Source organism: Schistocerca cancellata, chromosome 6, assembly GCF_023864275.1.
Source record: "Schistocerca cancellata isolate TAMUIC-IGC-003103 chromosome 6, iqSchCanc2.1, whole genome shotgun sequence".
Taxonomy (NCBI): Eukaryota; Metazoa; Arthropoda; class Insecta; order Orthoptera; family Acrididae; genus Schistocerca; species Schistocerca cancellata.
In genome coordinates this window covers 105,530,292-105,551,144 of record NC_064631.1, presented here as the reverse complement: position 1 = coordinate 105,551,144, position 20,853 = coordinate 105,530,292, and the positions used below count along the sequence as shown (strand labels likewise).

At 44.8% G+C, this 20,853-nt stretch overlaps 1 protein-coding gene across 3 annotated transcripts in view; it reads right to left on the bottom strand.

Moving 5' to 3' along the window:
- Positions 1-20,853, bottom strand: part of LOC126190795 (venom dipeptidyl peptidase 4-like) — a 366,367-nt gene that overhangs the window by 196,872 nt on the left and 148,642 nt on the right. For 2 of the 3 annotated variants that reach the window (XM_049931343.1, XM_049931345.1), the window contains exons 7-8: positions 11,864-12,051; positions 8,104-8,288 (exon numbers count right to left, since the gene is read on the bottom strand). In XM_049931343.1, the coding sequence (XP_049787300.1) occupies positions 8,104-8,288; positions 11,864-12,051 (373 nt within the window). The remainder of the gene's footprint in view (positions 1-8,103; positions 8,289-11,863; positions 12,052-20,853) is intronic. The other variant, XM_049931344.1, reaches the window with a different exon arrangement.

Here is a 20,853-nt window from a genome sequence, read left to right as displayed (position 1 = left end):
CGGATGCACGCCAAGACCGTAGGATCCTACGCAGTGGCGTAGGGGACCGGACCGCCACTTCCCAGCAAATTAGGGACACTGTTGCTCCTGGGGTATCGGCGAGGACCATTCGCAACCGTCTCCATGAAGCTGGGCTACGGTCCCGCACACCATTAGGCCGTCTTCCGCTCACGCCCCAACATCGTGCAGCCCGCCTCCAGTGGTGTCGCGACAGGCGTGAATGGAGGGACGAATGGAGACGTGTCGTCTTCAGCGATGAGAGTCGCTTCTGCCTTGGTGCCAATGATGGTCGTATGCGTGTTTGGCGGCGTGCAGGTGAGCGCCACAATCGGGACTGCATACGACCGAGGCACACAGGGCCAACACCCGGCATCATGGTGTGGGGAGCGATCTCCTACACTGGCCGTACACCACTGGTGATCGTCGAGGGGACACTGAATAGTGCACGGTACATCCAAACCGTCATCGAACCCTTCGTTCTACCATTCCTAGACCGGCAAGGGAACTTGCTGTTCCAATAGGACAATGCACGTCCGCATGTATCCCGTGCCACCCAACGTGCTCTAGAAGGTGTAAGTCAACTACCCTGGCCAGCAATATCTCCGGATCTGTCCCCCATTGAGCATGTTTGGGACTGGATGAAGCGACGTCTCACGCGGTCTGCACGTCCAGCACGAACGCTGGTCCAACTGAGGCGCCAGGTGGAAATGGCATGGCAAGCCGTTCCACAGGACTACATCCAGCATCTCTACGATCGTCTCCATGGGAGAATAGCAGCCTGCATTGCTGCGAAAGGTGGATATACACTGTACTAGTGCCGACATTGTGCATGCTCTGTTGCCTGTGTCTATGTGCCTGTGGTTCTGTCAGTGTGATCATGTGATGTATCTGACCCCAGGAATGTGTCAATAAAGTTTCCCCTTCCTGGGACAATGAATTCACGGTGTTCTTATTTCAATTTCCAGGAGTGTATATACTCCAAAGCCAGCCTATCGTCTCTAGCAGAGGGCACATTGTGAACGATGTCACTTCCCCCTTTCTTGCTCCAGTCGCGAAAGGTGCGCGGGAAGAAATATTCTTGGTAAACCTCGGTGTGTATTCTATCTCTCAAAATTTATTGTCGTGGCCTTTGTTGTATTGCCCATATCAGTTCGGCGCTCAGCATCAAGGTAGCAGCAAGCTAACGCCCTACCACAGAAAGTAGTTGCTGCGGTCAGGTGGCGGGATTCCATGAAGTAAATATCTTGCCACAGGGCAATTTATACTACAACGAAAATAATGTTGGCAATGCAGGGGCTAACAACAATCATTTACTAAAGACATATATACAGAGTGGCTAGAAACAGTCTGAAAAGCGTTAAGGATGTAGCAGGGTAGGTTGCGCTAAGAAATAATTGTTAAGAAAAAAATTCGATACGTCTCACCGTTTCAGAATTAATTAATTATTGACCCAGACCGTTGCGTGCGCGAATTGAAGCGGACCTCCAGATGCATTTAGTGTCAGTTGTTCTCACAGCGTGTGAGACTGGTCAGCCATTGGCTCGGGTTCGATCCCTACTACCATCCCATGTCTAATCTGTGTATCGCCTCTCGTTCGGTTTTAGGAGACCAATTGAAGAACACATTTGGCGACACCGTGTCTGGCTGGCCCCTTAAATCTGTGCCCCCAACGACCCAAATGGCTGCCTTCAATGCTAATTAATTCAGAAACGGCGCATCATATCGAATTTCATACTGAACAGTTACTTATCGGCACAACCTACTCTGCAAATCCTTACAAGCTTTCCAGGCTGTTTTCGACCACCCTGTATATCACAAATCCTCAGTTTAAATGTTATGACGATAATGTCTGACACTGAGGTTAAAGTTCTGAACGCTGGTGTAAACCTAACTTAGTGAGCGATAAATAATTAATCTAATAGTTGTTCCAGTGTCCAAGTTAGTATCTGAAGTCCTGCTGCGTTAATAATGCACACTGGCTGTCGAACCCAGTCGTCCCTTACGACTTTTCTCCGCACTTAGCTGTCATGGCGCTTAGTACAGCAGTCTTGAAATTTGTCCCTGCATACATAAAAATTTCAATCTTACATATGATTGTTACATGGTGACTGCTCAGGTATCAGCAAAAAGGTGAATGACCTTTCGGATCATGATGCGCAAATTTTAACTTTAAAAGATTTTTATGCTGCAACACGTGTTAAATATAGTCATCAGCTGTTCAGGAAAGCTGATCCAGTTGTTGTAGAGACCTTTGTAAACCTTATAAAGGAACAAGAGTGGCAAGATGTTTATAGCGCTGATACAGTAGACGATAAATATAATGCTTTTCTCAAGACTTTTCTCATTCTCTTTGAAAGTTGCTTTCCGTCAGAACGCTTAAAACAGGGTACTAGCACAAACAGGCAGCCTGGGTGGCTGACTAGAGGGATAAGAATATCTTGTAGAACAAAGTGGCAATTATATCAAAACGTTAGAAACAGTCAAAATCTAAATGCAGCAGCCCATTACAAACATTATTGTAAGGTGCTTAAAAATGTTATTAGGAAGGCAAAAAGTATGTGGTATGCAGATAGAATAGCTAAGTCTCAGGATAAAATTAAAACCATATGGTCAGTCGTAAAGGAAGTTGCTGGTCTGCAGAGATAGGTCGAGGATATAGAATCAGTGCGTAGTGGGAATGTCCGTGTTACTGATAAGTCGCATATATGTACAGTATTTAATAATCACTTTCTGAATATAGCAGGTGAACTAAATAGAAACCTAGTCCCAACAGGGAATCATATAGCGCTCTTAGAAAAAAGTGTTCCGAGACTGTTACCTGAAATGCTCCTCCATGATACTGACAAGAGGGAGATTGAGTTAATAATTAGATCACTAAAGACCAAGAACTCTCATGGATATGACGGGGTATCTAGCAGAATACTGAAGTATTGTTCTATGTATGTTAGCCCAGTTCTCAGCCATATCTGTAACTTTTCCTTTAGGAGTGGTCGGTTTCCTGACCGTTTAAAGTACTCGGTAGTGAAGCCACTTTATAAAAAGGGAGACATTGATAATGTTGACAATTTTAGACCTATTTCTATGCCATCGGTGTTTGCTAAAGTTATCGAGAAGGTTGTATATACAAGGTTACTGGAGCATTTAAATTCACATAATTTGCTGTCAAATGTTCAGTTTGGTTTTAGAAATGGTTTAACAACTGAAAATGATATATTCTCTTTTCTCTGTGAGGTTTTGGATGGATTAAATAAAAGGTTGCGAACGCTAAGTTTTTTTCTTTGATTTAACGAAGGCTTTTGACTGTGTTGGCAACAAAATATTACTGCAGAAGTTGGACCATTATGGAGTAAGGGGAGTAGCTTACAATTGGTTCGCCTCTTACTTTAAGAACAGAAAGCAGAGGGTAATTCTCCGCAGTATTGAGAGTGGTAGTGATGTTCAGTCCCAATGGGGCACTGTTAAGTGGGGCGTTCCCCAAGGGTCGGTGCTGGGGCCACCTCTGTTTCTTATTTATATAAATGATATGCCTTCTAGTATTACAGGTGATTCAAAAATATTTCTGTTTGCTGATGACACCAGCTTGATAGTGAAGGATCTTGTGTGTAATATTGAAACAGTAACAAATAATGTAGTTCATGAAATAAGTTCGTGGCTTGTGGAAAATAATTTGATGCTAAACCACAGTAAGACTCAGTTTTTACAGTTTCTAACTCACAATTCAACAAGAGCCGATATTTTGATCAGACAGAATGGGCATATTATAAGCGAGACGGAACAGTTCAAATTCCTAGGCGTTCGGATAGATAGTAAGCTGTTGTGGAAAGCCCATGTCCAGGATCTTGTTCAGAAGCTAAATGCTGCTTTATTTAGCATTAGAACAGTATCTGAAATAAGTGACAGTTCAACACGAAAAGTAGTCTACTTCGCATATTTTCATACGCTTATGTCGTATGGTATTATTTTTTGGGGTAATTCTTCTGATTCAAAAAGGGTATTTTTGGCTCAAAAGCGGGCTGTTCGAGCTATGTGTGGTGTAAGTTCGAGAACCTCTTGCCGACCCCTATTCAAAAATCTGGGAATTCTGACATTGCCCTCACAGTATATATTTTCTTTAATGTCGTTTGTTGTTAGCAATATTAGCCTATTCCCAAGAGTTAGCAGCTTTCACGCAGTTAATACTAGGCAGAAATCAAATCTGCATGTAGAATGCACTTCCTTGACTCTTGTGCAGAAAGGAGTGCAGTATTCTGCTGCATCCATTTTCAATAAGCTACCACAAAAACTGAAAAATCTTAGCAGTAGCCCAAACTCTTTTAAGTCTAAACTGAAGAGTTTCCTCATGGCTCACTCCTTCTATTCTGTCGAGGAGCTCCTGGAAGAGCTAAAAAATTAAGCAAATTCCAGTGTTACATTGTTGATTGTCTTCATTTAAACTTACGACTTGTCACCTGAATATGTTTTTTTTATATTTCATTTTATCTGTTTCTAATATCGTGTTATAATTTCATGTATTGACTCGTTCCATGACCATGGAGACTTCTCCTTAATTTGGTCCCACGGAACAATAAATAAATAAATAAATAAAAAATCATGTAATCTGTTCCTTTTTGCACTTTATAAGCAGAAACACGTATCTTCCTATTGATACTCATCAGTGATGCAACAATGGTCTTATTACCTCTGACTCCTTGCTCCGCGATAATTGGAAAGAAAAGTTCCCGTCTGTTTGTAACAAGGAGATCTAAGATGTCAGCCACATGAGTAAGTTCTCTGATTAATAGCTCGAGGTGATTTTCGGATACGGCACTTAGATTGATTTAAAACTACTCCCTGTCCCTGTTTCCCGACGTAATAACTTGACTCTCCCACGCTATAGCTGATAAGTTGAAATCTCCACTTAATACTTTAGCACTATCAGGAAATTTATACGCTCTCTTCTCCTACTGTTCCCTGAAATGTTCCAAGTCTGCTGCGTGGTTATAATTAAACTTTCCCTATTTAACATGTTATAACACGGAAGCTAATTACCGTACGAGTATCAGTCTTGCTAGCATTAATGTCCAGAGTTTGGGGTGCATGATTTCCATGCTTTACAGCACTACCGTCCAGTTCCGACTATGGCCACCAGGTGCCGTGATCAGTCACCGTGATTCACAGTCTCACACACCTGGTCAGTAGCAGTGCACTTGTTGACACGCCAACATGAGCTTAGACAAAAGGAGCAGGGCATTATTGGCGAAGCTCTGTTATCAAGACAACACTCATTCTGCAGCTGCACACAACGACGTGTTGACATTGCACTCCACTTTCTCGCAAGGATTGATGTTGACGAGGACTGGTCCTGTACCATCCAATGGGCAGACGAAGCTCATTTTTCTGTGAGGTACTACCGTGTGGTGTGCCTTCGCGGTTACATTCATCATTGGCCCATTGTTTTTTGAACAGGTTGGCTTTGAAGGACCAAAGACGTGCAGTGTGACTGGCCAGCGTTACTGCTATAAGCTTCGCCAGCGTGACATACACGCTCTACAGAAGAGAGACGCATTGAACTCGACAGTTTTCGTGCAAGATGGGGCGCCACCGCATATCGCTCGTGAATTCATCTGCTTCTCCGAAACACATTTTGAATCGGTCGAACTACCAGCCTATCGTTTCCAGATCTCACTCCCTGCGATTTCTGGTTGTGGGGCTACCTGAAGGACAGAGTTTAACTGGGCAACATTCACACATGTGTTGATCTGAAGCGCAGCGTAACAAGAAAGATAGCCAGCATACCTACGCACATGCTTCGTACTGCTGTGCAGAATGCAATCCTGCGCTTTCAGACTCTTCTCGACACTCATGGGCGCCATCTCGAGCCCTGTTTTGGAAGTAATGGTATCGGTATGTAATCTACATCTACATTTATACTCCGCAAGCCACCCAACGGTCTGTGGCGGAGGGCACTTTACGTCCCACTGTCATTAGCTCCCTTTCCTGTTCCAGTCGCGTATGGTTCGCGGGAAGAACGACTGCCGGAAAGCCTCCGTGCGCGCTCGAATCTCTCTAATTTTACATTCGTGATCTCCTCGGGAGGTATAAGTAGGGGGAAGCAATATATTCGATACCTCATCCAGAAACGCACCCTCTCGAAACCTGGACAGCAAGCTACACCGCGATGCAGAGCGCCTCTCTTGCAGAGTCTGCCACTTGAGTTTGCTAAACATCTCCGTACCGCTATCACGCTTACCAAATAACCCTGTGAGGAAACGCGCCGCTCTTCTTTGGATCTTCTCTATCTCCTCTGTCAACCCGACCTCGTACGGATGCCACACTGATGAGCAATACTCAAGTATAGGTCGAACGAGTGTTTTGTAAGCCACCTCCTTTGTTGATGGACTACGTTTTCTAAGGACTCTCCCAGTGAATCTCAACCTGGCACCCTCCTTACCAACAATTAATTTTATATGATCATTCCATTTCAAATCGTTCCGTACGCATACTCCCAGATATTTTACAGAAGTAACTGCTACCAGTGTTTGTTCCGTTATCATATAATCATGCAATAAAGTATCATTCTCTCTATGTATTCGCAATACATTACATTTATCTATGTTAAGGGTCAGTTGCCACTCCCTGCACCAAGTGCCTATCCGCTGCAGATCTTGCTGCATTTGTCTGTAATCGTATGATGTACCTAGTAGCACATTAAAAGTGTTTCAGTTGAATAGATTCTGCATTATTTCTCTTCCCCATGTCCTTGACATTAATGCTACCAAGTTTGGTTTCCGTACGGTGATTAGGTTCCTTGTTATAACGTGTTCAATAGGAAAAGTTTAATTATAACCAACCGGTATGTCTGGTCAAACGCCGGGTCTGGTTCCTCGAATGGCCGACGTTGCCGCCCTCATTTTCGTGTTGTGCGGCGGGCTTGTGTTTAATGGTATAATTGAGGGAGATGAGGGAAAGTATCCTACGCTTAGGCATGGATAGTGCTGACCGCTCTGGAACACGGGAGTGCGGCCCCGATAACTCAACCACTGGTTTGTGGTCCCTATGAGTGTAAAATTAGTCTCCAGTGAGAAAACATGGAATTTATTATAAAGACAATCGCTGAAGCTTCGTTTACTGTTTGCGAGTGGTTACTCTGAGCAGGTGTGGGCGTCTTCGGAGTTGTTCTGTACTGTGTGTGTGTGTGTGTGTGTGTGTGCGTGTGTGTGTGTGTGTATGTGTGTGTGAAATCTTATGGGACTTAACTGCTAAGGTCATCAGTCCCTAAGCTTACACACTACTTAACCTAAATTATCCTAAGAACGAACACACACACCCATGCCCGAGGGAGGACTCGAACCTCCGCCGGGACCAGCCGCAAAGTCCATGACTGCAGCGCCCTAGACCGCTCGGCTAACCCCGCGCGGCTGTTCTGTACCGTCGTCGTTCTCAACTTGAGAGCAGGAGGCTAATTGGGATGTCAGAATTATGTGTTAAAAAACTCTTTATCATCGGATTCAACTCGAATTTAGTAATTTTGTACCGAAAACAGCGAATTTTGTCTCAAAATCGATTCATAGAACCGATTCTCTTAGAATTTTTGGTAGTATTCGCTGGTACGTATAAGTAAATAGAATTGCGCCAATTTACTCAAATGTTAAAATGTATGTGAAATCTTATGGGACTTAACTGCTAAGGTCATCAGTCCTTAGGCTTACACACTACTTAACCTAAATTATCCTAAGGACAAACACACACACACCCATGCCCGAGGGAGGACTCGAACCTCCGCCGGGACCAGCCGCACAGTCCATGACTGTAGCGCCTTAGACCGCTCGGCTAATCCAGCGCGGCTACAATTTACTCCATATATCACTATGTTTCAGCAAAACAGTTCTAACAAACTACACTGCTAGCACTGAAAATCTTGTTTCGAACATCTTAGGGCTATGTAGTACAATACTACTACATCCGTTAAAAAATTAAAATGCGGTGCTGTATGTTGTATGGAAACTGCATGTTAGATGTGCTTCACTTCATTGCCATTTCGATAAGGAGTTTAGACATTCTTCAAATGACTAGTGAAACTGCTGGTGTATGTGCGATATAACAAAGCATCGCTGCAAAATTTACCTTGGGGAAGCGGAAGGTAACCAGGTTAGCGTACTGACTCTCCAGGGCTCCAGGTCTGCCGTAGTAAACGAATCTGGCGTTGGCCACTGAGGAGACGTCTTTCTGGGTAAAGATCAGCTTCTTTCCGTCGGGAGAAAACAACAGCGATGCATCCTGGCCCACTGTCTTCACTGGGTGGGACCATGCTGGAACATTATTTCGTTTCTTCAGGCACTGGTTGTTCAGGAGTCAACTGACATACCTTGTGAAAGAAACAAAAAATATCACACTGTAGCGGAGGACACGAGCAAGAAACATTTTGTGAAAAGCTTAACTTTAGCACACATCTTCATCAAAAGAGCACTAGTTCATTTCACATTGCTAATCCAGCCGACTTCGTAACCGATAGCGCTAACTCATGAACGTTTGGCGGCGCTCGACCCTGAGACAGCAGGCTGATACCGTGGTGGGGTGAAGCTCTCCCACCACCCATCGCCGGTCGGCGAGGGAAGCCAGGGCTGTGGTGTTTAGTCGATGACCGCCAGTCCTCGCTCTATTGTCCTCGATTCGAGTCCAAACTTGCCCACAGTGTTTTGTGGAGTGAGGACCTGCCACACCGTTGATGGCAGTCCCTATGGAGGAGGGAGTTGAAGTCCAGTGGTCCTCTTGGGTCTATTCGAGAAACATAGGCTACTGTAATACTTCTGGCTAACTGGCCCTATGTCATGCCACATCTGAAACAAGATGCTGGTTCACTCAGAGACTTACTCCAGTCAAATAAACCCGTGTCGTGATCATGCGCTGTGTGTGTGGTCAGTTACGTGAAACGATTGAGAAATGTTTTCTCGTCTCCAATTGACCGTCAGAACAACGGAATTATAAGGAAGCGTCGCTGTTTTTTGCTTCTGAATTGCTAACATCCGAGAACATATACTCCTGAATGCTATGACACACTCATTACGTTGTTGCCGTATACTTCGCACAATTCACGACAAATTTCTATAGGTTTTAGTTTTTTTCCAACAAAAACCTTATCATATACCGCAACTCACAACTGGCGGGATTTTCGATTGCAGCGTACATTTCAAATTCGAATATCGAAAAACCCAGAATCGCAGAGACACTCCCGCTCTCACGGATGTATGCCGACTGAGCTGCCGAGCACGTACATATCAAAATATACGAGATCGGCGCGCGCCTAACGGTGTCAGACGGAAACGTTCCCTACTTTCTGAATAGCCCTTGTATATTTGTCTAGCCTTTTCGCTAGGAGCTAAATTTCCAAGCTAGTTATAGTCCATAGTAAAAGAAAATGCTATAGGTTTGATTGTGACACAGTTCATTTCTGAGTTCTTGCCCCATGTTGAGACAATGAAAGCATACTGTTAAATATCGCCAGGGGGAATGTTTTGTTGATCGTAATTTCCAAGTCGCCGATGGGTCTCAGTAATACCGTAGCTGTTATAATGACTCATTGACAATTACTATTAGCATAATAACGTTTCATTTCTTGTTATTACTGAAGTTATGGGCCGCTTACAAGTGTTAGGAGGATGAGACATACACGCAGTTGTGATTTTCTGACGATCGAATTGAGTTCTGGAAAATTTACAAAAAGGGGAATCTGCTGCCCAACGTTCTCAGGTTTATGGTATAGGCACACAAACAGCGAGAGACGTGAAGGAAAGATAAAGAAAAGGCGCTACATTTTGCAACCAAAGTTGATAGCCCATTCGTATCATCAGAGTGTGGATCTAAGTGCCTCGAAACGTCACCTTACGCTAAACTAGATGAAGCACTGCATTAGCGGTTCAACCAGAAGAGAGCAGAAGGATTTCCAATATCAGGTCCGATGTTAAAAGAACATGCAACAGAGTTCCACGGAACTCTGAAGATTTAAGGCTTCATTAAGATGACTGACTCGATTTAAACGTCGCTATACTGCTTGAGACGCTGCTATTCTGGGCTATAAACTACCTGCTACAAAGAGTTAACAGAAACTCTTTGCGATGATTTCATCAGTCACAACGAACAGCATAATCCTCTCGCAGAACCAGAACAACGCCGACGAAACTGTTTGTACTGGAAGGGCACGTCCACACGAATTTTAGCCTCTCGGACTGAATTCCATGATAATTTTGAATTAGTCGTGTTTTTCGATTTTGCGTGCAGTTTCGGACCCGCATTGACCTGGGTAATCAAGACTCTGCCGCAGTCGGTATAATCTTTGGGCTTATTAATACAGGGTGACACAAAATAACGGGAATTTTTGAAACGAGTAGTGGCAGCCATGGGCAGGCGGCAGCACTGCGGGTTCATGACAGTTAGTGAGTAAACATTCCGCCATTTGAGTAATCATGGATCCGTGGAAAGGACAACAGAGTGTGTTAGCCATAAAAATGTCTTATAAAAGCAATGATAGTTTGGTAGCGGCGTAGAGGGAGTTTCGACGTTTTTATAATTTAGGACGTCATGATGCCGTTCCGTCGAAACATGCGATAAAGTGTTGGATTAAGAACTTTGAAGAGACTGGATCTGCCCTCAAGAAAAACCAACAGGACGACCAAGAAGTGTGCGTTCTCTAACAAACATTGATGTTGTACGCGAGTCTGTCTTACGGAGCCCACGGCGTTCAGTTCGTAAGCAAGCAGCAGTGGCTGGAATGTCCCGGGAGAGTGTTCGCAGAATTCTTCATCTTGATTTAAAATTTGGTCCGTACAAACTACAGATGGTTCAACAATTGAAGGACAATGATTACTGGTTACGATTAAGATTCTGTCAACAAATGATAACAAAAATAAACAATCGCGATAAAATTCTAAACAAGTTGTGGATGTCAGGTGAGGCACATTTCAGAACTACCGTTACTGAGCAAACACAAATCCTAATCACGTTCATGAGAGCCCTTTACACGCTAGTACAGTATGGTGTGGTGTTTCATCACATGGGATTATCGGACCCTAATTTTTCACAGATGAACAAGGAAACACACTAAGTCTCAATGCCGATCATTACGTGGAGATGTTACAAACTTTCGTTACACCTGCATTGAACAACTTTCCAAACGTTCAAGATGCCTGGTTTCAACAGGACGGAGCGACATCACACACTGCACGGCAATCAATGGCGTATGTGCGATAATTATTTGGCAGCCGTGTGATCTCACTATTCGGTAACATTCCCTGGCCCCCTAGATCGCCAGATTTATCTGTTTGTGATTTTTTCTTGTGTCTACACGACTCGACCAAGAGCCCTGGATGAGTTACAACAGAGAATTCGGTATGCAATTCACAGTTTCCCAGCTGACATGTTGCAACGTTCAATGAGGAAACTCAGCAGTAGATTTCACGAATGTATTCGGACAGGGGGACGCCATCTAAAAGGAGTAATTTTTAAAAAATTATGAATGCCATCAATGTTTCGTAAATGGCAAAGTTGTAAGGTTTCAATTACTATGAATGCAATTTCTTTCCTTCATCACTTCTAGTTTTATTGGATTATGGAAATGCTCCCATTTCTCGGTGTCACCCTGTATAACCCTACGCCGGAAAAGATGCCGGTTTTTATCATGCTGACGTGAGGAGTAGATGCTGATGTTGAGCATATTTATAAAACATGATTCTCCAGAGTTCTCTTATCCAAATAGGTCAAACTGGGATATGGGCAAACCGCATATTAATTCTTTAGCACGTACTATGAGTCTGAAGTGCTGTTGTACAGTCAGCAGGCTACAGACACAACTGGGCACAACAAACTCGGCAGATAATACAGCACAACTTACCGCCAGCATATGATTCCAGGATTCCATTGAAGACGACGTTCGGTACCCCGTCTTTGGTGATCTGTATTGGTTCAGCGTCAGGCGACGTCAGGTAGTAGATGTTGTTTTCGTATACATACGCCAGCTGGCTTTTTGTGCCCCACTTCGCCAGTTGAAGACGTTTTCCACCGCCGATCTGTGTCACCCTGCTGAGGAGACACATAAATGGTGAATACTACGGCACTGTTCAACCGACAATGTCAGACTTGAACAATTTAGTCCTCAGCCAAAATATTGCACATTGTATAAACTAACGCTTTATCCTACAGGAATGTGCTTACGTATACATGATTGTACATCCGCGTATACCTGTATGTCCATACTCTGAAAACAACTTTGAAAGTCGTACGTAAAATCTATGAACGCTACAAATAATTCAATACCTTCTGTTGCTGACAGAACGGGTAATGTAACTGATGATGATAAAACAGAAGGCCGAAATTCTAAACCTAGCTTTCAAAAACTCGTTTGCGATAGAGGACTGCAGCACCGTTCCCTCTTTCAATCATCGAACATACGAAAGGATGGCTGACATAGTGTTTAGTGTATCTGGGATTGTAAAACAGTTAAGATCCTTAGACGCCAGAAAAGCATTTGGCCCAGACGGTATCCCCGTAAGATTTTATGTTGACTATGCTACAAATATAGCACCATTCGGATCCGTCATCTGTCAGAGATCATTGGAACGGCGGAAAGTTCCACTGGACTGGAAGAAAGCCCAGGTCATAGCAATCTATAAGAAGGGTAGAAAATCAGATGTACATAATTACCGGCCAATTTCACTGACATCATTTTGTTGTAGAATCATAGAACATATTTTGTGTTCAGACATAATGACCTTTCTAGACTCTGAGAAGTTCATCTGCAGAAACCAGCACGGTTTTAGGAAACAGCGGTATGCGAGACACAGCTGGCCCTCTTTGTGCATGACATACAACAGGTTCTGCATACCGGCTCCCAGGTTGATGCCATATTTCTCGACTTTCGAAAGGCGTTCGACTCAGTTCCGCACTGTCGCTTGTTACAAAAAGTGCGCTCTTACGGTCTATCCAATGACATATGCGATTGGATAGAAAGTTTTCTAACAGACAGGGAGCAGTATTTCATCCTGAACGGTGTGACTTCAACAGAAACAAGCGTAACTTCAGGTGTGCACCAGGGCAGCGTAATAGGTCCTCTACTTTATACGATTTACATAAACGATCTGGTTGATGGTATTGACAGCGACCTTAGACTGTTTGCCGATGATGCTGTAGTCTACAGGAAAGTAGTATCACACGAAAGTTGTGAACAAATCAATGAAGAATTGCAGAAAATAAATGCGTGGTGTAATGACTGGCAGTTATCTCTCAATATTAATAAGTGTAATCTACTGCGTATAACAAGGCGAAAATTCCCATTAATTATTTGAGTACAAAATAAATGATCAGTCTTTGGAAGCGGTAACATCAGTCAAGTATCTGGGTGTGACTATTCGAAATGACCTCAAATGGGATGATCAGATTACACAAGTAACGGGTAAGGCGAACGCTAGATTGCGGTTTATTGGTAGAATCCTGAAGCGATGCAGTCCTTCAACAAAGGAAATAGCTTACAATACGTTAGTTCGTCCAGTCTTGGAGTATTGTTCGTCTGTATGGGACCCTTACCAGTTGGGTCTGATTCAAGAGATTGAGAAAGTCCAAAGAAGAGCGGCAAGATTCGTGACTGGTACATTTAGCCATTGCGAGAGCGTTACAAATCTCATAGAAAGTTTGAAGTGGGACACACAGAAGGGGCTGCTCACTAAATTCAGAAATCAAATCTTCACCGAGGATGTAGAGCATATATTACTACCATCAACTTTCAAATCGCGTAATGATCATCATTCAAAGATAAGGGATATAAGAGCTGATACTGAGGCGTTCAAACAGTCGTTTTTCCCTCGCGCGATCCGCGAGTGGAACAAAGGGGGGAAATATCACTTTGGCGCGAATTGTGCCCTCCGACACACACCGCTTGGTGGCTAGCGGAGTATATAAGTAGATATGTAGATGTAGATGTAGAATGGCAGTGGGTGCTTACCACTCTATTAGGGCTTTTCCCGTTTCAGTCATGTACTGAGGGAATCCCCCCTCCACCCCCCCCCCACCCCCCCAATGAACCATGGACCTTGCTGTTGGTGGGGAGGCTTGCGTGCCTCAGCGATACAGATGGCCGTACCGTAGGTGAAACCACAACGGAGGGGTATCTGTTGAGAGGCCAGACAAAGGTGTGGTTCCTGAAGAGGGGCAGCAGCCTTTTCAGTAGTTGCAGGGGCAAGAGTCTGGATGATTGACTGGTCTGGCCTTGTAACACTAACCAAAACGGCCTTGCTGTGCTGGTACTGCGAACGGCTGAAAGCAAGAGGAAACTACAGCCGCAATTTTTTCCGAGGGCATGCAGCTTTACTCTGTGATTAAATGATAATGCCGACCTCTTGGGTAAAATATTCCGGAGGTACAATAGTCCCCCTTTCGGATCTCTGGGCGGGGACTACCTCAAGAGGACGTCGTTATCAGGAGAAAGAAAACTGGCGTTCTACGGACCGGACGTGGAATGTCATATCCCTTAATCGGGCAGGTAGGTTAGAAAATTCAGAAAGGGAAATGGATAGTTTAAAGTTAGATATAGTGGGAATTAGTGAAGTTCGGTGGTAGGAGGAGCAAGACTTCTGGTCAGGTGAATACAGGGTTATAAATACAAAGTCAAATACTGGTAATGCAGGAAGAGGTTTAATAATGAATAAAAAGTTAGGAACACGGATATGCTACTATAAATACAATAGGTTACGCATTACTGTAGCCAAGATACACACGAATCCCATGCCTACCACAGTTGTACAAGTTTATATGTCAACTAGCTCCGCAGATGATGAAGAGTAAAAATTTTTGTTGTTGCGATAAAAGAAATTATTCAGACAGTTAAGGGAGACGAAAATTTAATACTCATGGGGGACTGACTGGATTTAGATTGCAGAAAAAGGAAGAGAGGGAAAAGTAGCAGGTGAATATGGACTGGGAGTAAGGAAAGAAAGAGGAAGCCGCCTGCACAGAGCATAACGTAATCATAGCTAAGAATCATGAAGGAAGTTGTATACGTGGAAGAGACCTGGAGACACAGATAATCAGATAGATTATACACTCCTGGAAATTGAAATAAGAACACCGTGAATTAATTGTCCCAGGAAGGGGAAACTTTATTGACACATTCCTGGGGTCAGATACATCACATGATCACACTGACAGAACCACAGGCACATAGACACAGGCAACAGAGCATGCACAATGTCGGCACTAGTACAGTGTATATCCACCTTTCGCAGCAATGCAGGCTGCTATTCTCCCACGGAGACGATCGTAGAGATGCTGGATGTAGTCCTGTGGAACGGCTTGCCATGCCATTTCCACCTGGCGCCTCAGTTGGACCAGCGTTCGTGCTGGACGTGCAGACCGCGTGAGACGACGCTTCATCCAGTCCCAAACATGCTCAATGGGGGACAGATCCGGAGATCTTGCTGGCCAGGGTAGTTGACTTACACCTTCTAGAGCACGTTGGGTGGCACGGGATACATGCGGACGTGCATTGTCCTGTTGGAACAGCAAGTTCCCTTGCCGGTCTAGGAATGGTAGAACGATGGGTTCGATGACGGTTTGGATGTACCGTGCACTATTCAGTGTCCCCTCGACGATCACCAGTGGTGTACGGCCAGTGTAGGAGATCGCTCCCCACACCATGATGCCGGGTGTTGGCCCTGTGTGCCTCGGTCGTATGCAGTCCTGATTGTGGCGCTCACCTGCACGGCGCCAAACACGCATACGACCATCATTGGCACCAAGGCAGAAGCGACTCTCATCGCTGAAGACGACACGTCTCCATTCGTCCCTCCATTCACGCCTGTCGCGACACCACTGGAGGCGGGCTGCACGATGTTGGGGCGTGAGAGGAAGACGGCCTAACGGTGTGCGGGACCGTAGCCCAGCTTCATGGAGACGGTTGCGAATGGTCCTCGCCGATACCCCAGGAGCAACAGTGTCCCTAATTTGCTGGGAAGTAGCGGTGCGGTCCCCTACGGCACTGCGTAGGATCCTACGGTCTTGGCGTGCATCCGTGCGTCGCTGCGGTCCGGTCCCAGGTCGACGGGCACGTGCATCTTCCGCCGACCACTGGCGACAACATCGATGTACTGTGGAGACCTCACGCCCCACGTGTTGAGCAATTCGGCGGTACGTCCACCCGGCCTCCCGCATGCCCACTATACGCCCTCGCTCAAAGTCCGTCAACTGCACATACGGTTCACGTCCACGCTGTCGCGGCATGCTACCAGTGTTAAAGACTGCGATGGAGCTCCGTATGCCACGGCAAACTGGCTGACACTGACGGCGGCGGTGCACAAATGCTGCGCAGCTAGCGCCATTCGACGGCCAACACCGCGGTTCCTGGTGTGTCCGCTGTGCCGTGTGTGTGATCATTGCTTGTACAGCCCTCTCGCAGTGTCCGGAGCAAGTATGGTGGGTCTGACACACCGGTGTCAATGTGTTCTTTTTTCCATTTCCAGGAGTGTATAATGGAAAGACAGAGATTGAGGAACCAGTTTTTAAAAAATGGCTCTGAGTACTATGGGGCTTAACATCTGAGCTCATCAGTCCCCTAGAACTTAGAACTACTTAAACCTAACTAACCTAAGGACATCACACACATCCATGCCCGAGGCAGTATTCGAACCTGCAACCGTAGCGGTCGTGCGGTTCCAGACTGCAGCGCCTAGAACCGCTCGGCCACCCTGGGCGGCCGAACCAGTTTTTAAATTGAAAGACATTTCCAGGGTCAGATGTGGACTCTGACCACAATTTATTGGTTATGAACTTTAGATTGAAACTGAAAAAAACTTCAAAAAGGTAGGAATGTAAGAAGATGGGATCTGCATAAACTGAGAGGACCATCGGTTGTAGAGAGTTTCAGAGAGAGCATTAGGAAACGATTGGCAAGAACACGGGAAAGAAATACGGTAGAAGAAGAATGGGTAGCTTTAAGAGACGAAATAGTGAAGGCAGCAGAGGATCAAGTAGGTAAAAGACGAGGGCCAGTAGAAATCCTTGGGTAACAGAAGATATACTGAATTTAATTGACGAAAGGAGAAAATGTAAAAATGCAGTAAACGAAGCAGGCGAAAAGTAGTAAAAACGTCTCATAAATGAGATCGACAGGAAATAGAAAATGGCTAAGTAGGAATGGCTAGAGGAGAAATGTAAGGATGTAGCGGCGTATATCACTAGGGGTAAAATAGATACGGCCTATAGAAAAATTAAAGAGACTTCCGGAGAAAAGAGAACCACTTTCTTGAATGTTAAGGGCTCAGATTGAAAACCAATCCTAAGCAAATAAGGAAACCAGAAAGGTGGAAAGAGTATATGGAGGGACTACACAATGGCGATGTACTTGAGTGCAATTATGGAAGTGGAAGAGGATGTTGATGAAGACGAAATGGGAGATATGATACTCCATGAAGAATTTGACAGAGCACTGAAAGACTTAAGTCGTAACAAGTCCCTGGGAGAAGATAGCATTCCATTAGATCTACTGATAGCCTTGGAAGAGTCAGCCATGACAAAATTCTTACACCTGGTGAGCAAGATGTATGAGACAGGCAAAATACCTTCAGACTTCAAGAAGAATATAATAACTCCAATCCCAAAGAAAACAGGTGTTGACAGATGTGAAAATTACCGAACAATCAGTTTAATAAGTCATGGTTGCAAAATACTAACACGAATTCTTTCAAACGAATGGAAAAACTGGTAGAAGCCGACCTCGGTGAAGATTAGTTTGGATTGCATAGAAATGTTGGAACACGCGAGGCAACACTGACCCTGCGACTTGTCTTACAAGATAGGTTAAGGAAAGGCAAACCTACGTTTCTGGTATTTGTAGTCTTAGAAAAAGGTTTTCACAATGTTGACTGCAATACTCTCTTTCAAATTCTGCAGGTGGCAGGTGTAACATACAGGGAGCGAAAGGCTATTAACAATTTGTACAGGAACCAGATGGCAGTTATAAGAGCCTAGGGGCACGAAAGGGAAGCAGTTATTGAGAATGGAGTGAGACAGGGTTGTAGCCTATTCCCGATGTTATTCAGTCTGTATATTGAGCAAGCAGTAAAGGAAATAAAAGAAAAATCTGGAGTAGGAATTAAAATCCATGGAGAAGAAATGAAAATTTTGTGGTTTGCTGACGACATTGTAATTTTGTCAGAAACAGCAAAGGACCTGAAAGAACAGCTGAACCGATTAGGAGGATATAAGTAGATGAACGGCAACAAAAGCAAAATGAATGTAGTGGAATGTAGTCAACTTAAATCAGGCGATGCTAAGGAATTAAAATAAGAAATGAGTCACTTAAAGTAGTAAGTGAGTTTTGCTATTTGGGAAGCAAAATAACTGATGATGGTCGAAGTAGAGAGGATTTACAATGTATACTGGCTATGGGAAGGAAAGCGTTTCTGAAGAAGAGAAATGTGTAGACATCGAGTATAGATTTAAGTCTCAGAAAGTCATTTCTGAAGGTATTGATATAGAGTGTAGCCTTGTATGGAAGTCAAACATGGACTATAAACAGTGTAGACAAAAAGAGAATAGAAGCTTTCGAAATGTGGTGCTACTGAAGAATACTGAAGATTAGATGGGTAGATCACGTAACAAATGAGGAGGTACTGAATAGAATTGGGGAGAAGAGGAATTGTGGCACAACTTGACTAGAAGAAGAGATCGGTTGGTAGATCAAGTTCTGAGGCATCAAGGGATCACCAATTTAGTATTGGATGAAAGCGTGGGTGGTAAAAATCTTAGAGGGAGCCCAAGAGATAAATAGACTAAACAGATTCAGAAGGATGTAGGTCCCAGTAGTCATTCAGAGATGAAGAGGCTTTCACAGGCTAGAGTAACATGGAGAGCTGCATCAAACCAGTCTCTGGACTTAGAACCACAGCAACAATATGGAGGGAGTGTACAATGATTGCTTAAACGCCCGTGTGCATGCTAGTCTAATCTTGCCTTCACGATCCCTACTGGAGCGATACGTAGGGGTTTCGCTGATAACCACGCAGTTGAGCGAAAAAAAAAAAAAAAAAAAAAAAAAAAAAAAAAAAACGTAGGGGTTTGGAGTCGGAGGTGCAAAAATTCTCCTTCGAGCCTACCTGCTCCTGTCTCCGCCGCAACCACTAAAGCAGTCCAACCCGCTGTAAAGGAAACCGCAGAGTAAATGTGTACTGAAGCACAGTGGTTAAAGGCGGCCAACATGGGTTTCCGGTAGCCCAGCAAGCTTCAAGGGAGTCGCCCAGCCTGCTCCACTCGACTAGAGGCTGCGCTGTGAATCTAACGTGACTACAGAACAGCCAGCTGTATTTTCACGTGGATAGTTTCACTGCAGATCATGTATCATAACGGTTGGAGCAGAAAAATGAACAAATCAAACGTAAAGCAAATTGAGGAGGAATTAAGAATTGGGGAATGTATACAAGTCACGAAACAGAGCCCAGGTCCAGCAGAGGAAAAGTTTTCGTGTTCTATATGAGGCAGATTTCAATAAATCGGTAGGTGTCTCGCAATGCGAATGGTGTAAACAGTTACTAAACACTCATTTGGGGACCTCGAGTATGCCACGACATTTTAGTACAAGCAGTTTCCTCGCTTCATAAATACACACATCAAAAAACGTTTTGCATCACCCTGGTTCCCAGAACTCCTGAAGATAGTCGTTGACTGGGGATATTGTATCACAGACACTGTCCCTTTTACTGTACAGAGATGTCACTAAACCAACCCAAAGATGTAAAAAACCGAGCTTGAACAGCGCCTATTAGACGGAGGGGGTCCTCAGCTGATCAGTTCCAGTCATTCCACCAGGAAGGAGGTACACAGCTTGTCTGTAGTTCAACCATGCCTAAACGGTCAATACCGCGGTTCGATCGCGTCGCATTTTTACTTTGTGCCAGGTAGGTCTCTCAACAAGGGAAGTGTCCAGGCGTCTCGCAGTGAACCAAAGCGATGTTGATCGGATATGGAGGAGATAGAGACATGCCTCGCTCAGAACGCCCGAGAGCTACTACCGCTGTGGATGACCGCTACCTACGGATTATGGGTCGGAGGAACCCTGACAGCAACGCCACCATGTCGAATAACGCTTTTCGTGCAGCCACAGGATGTTGTGTTTCGACTCTGTGTGCAATAGGCTGCATGATGCGCAGCTTCACTCCCGACGTCCATGGCGAGGTTCATCTTTGCAACCACGACACCACGCAGCGCCGTACAGATGTGCCCAACAACATACCGAATGGAACGTTCAGGATTGGCATCACGTTCTCTTCACCGATGAGTGTCGCATATGCCTTCAACCATACAATCGTCGGAGACGTGTTTCCAGGCAACCAGGTCAGGCTGAACGTCTTAGACACACTGTCCAGCGAGTGCAGCAAGGTGGACGTTCCCTGCTGTTTTGGGGTGGCATTATGTGTGGCCGACGCACACCACTGGTGGCCATGGAAGGCGTCGTAACGGCTGTACGATCCGTGAATGCCATCCTCCGACCGATAGTGCAACCATATCGGCAGCATATTGGCATGGCATTCATTTTCATGGACGACAATTCACTGTCCCATTGTGCACATATTGTGAATGACTTCCTTCAGGATAACGACATCGCTCGACTAGAGTGGCCAACATGTTGTTCAGACACGAACCCTATCGTACATGCCTGGGATAGAATGAAAAGGGCTATTTATGGACGACGTTACCCACCATCCACTCTGAGGGATCTATGCCGAACCGACGCTGAGGAGTGGGACAATCTGGACCACGAGTGCGTTGACGAACTTGTGGGTAGTATACCATGACGAATATGGGCACGCATCAATGCAAGAGGACGTGCTACTGCGTATT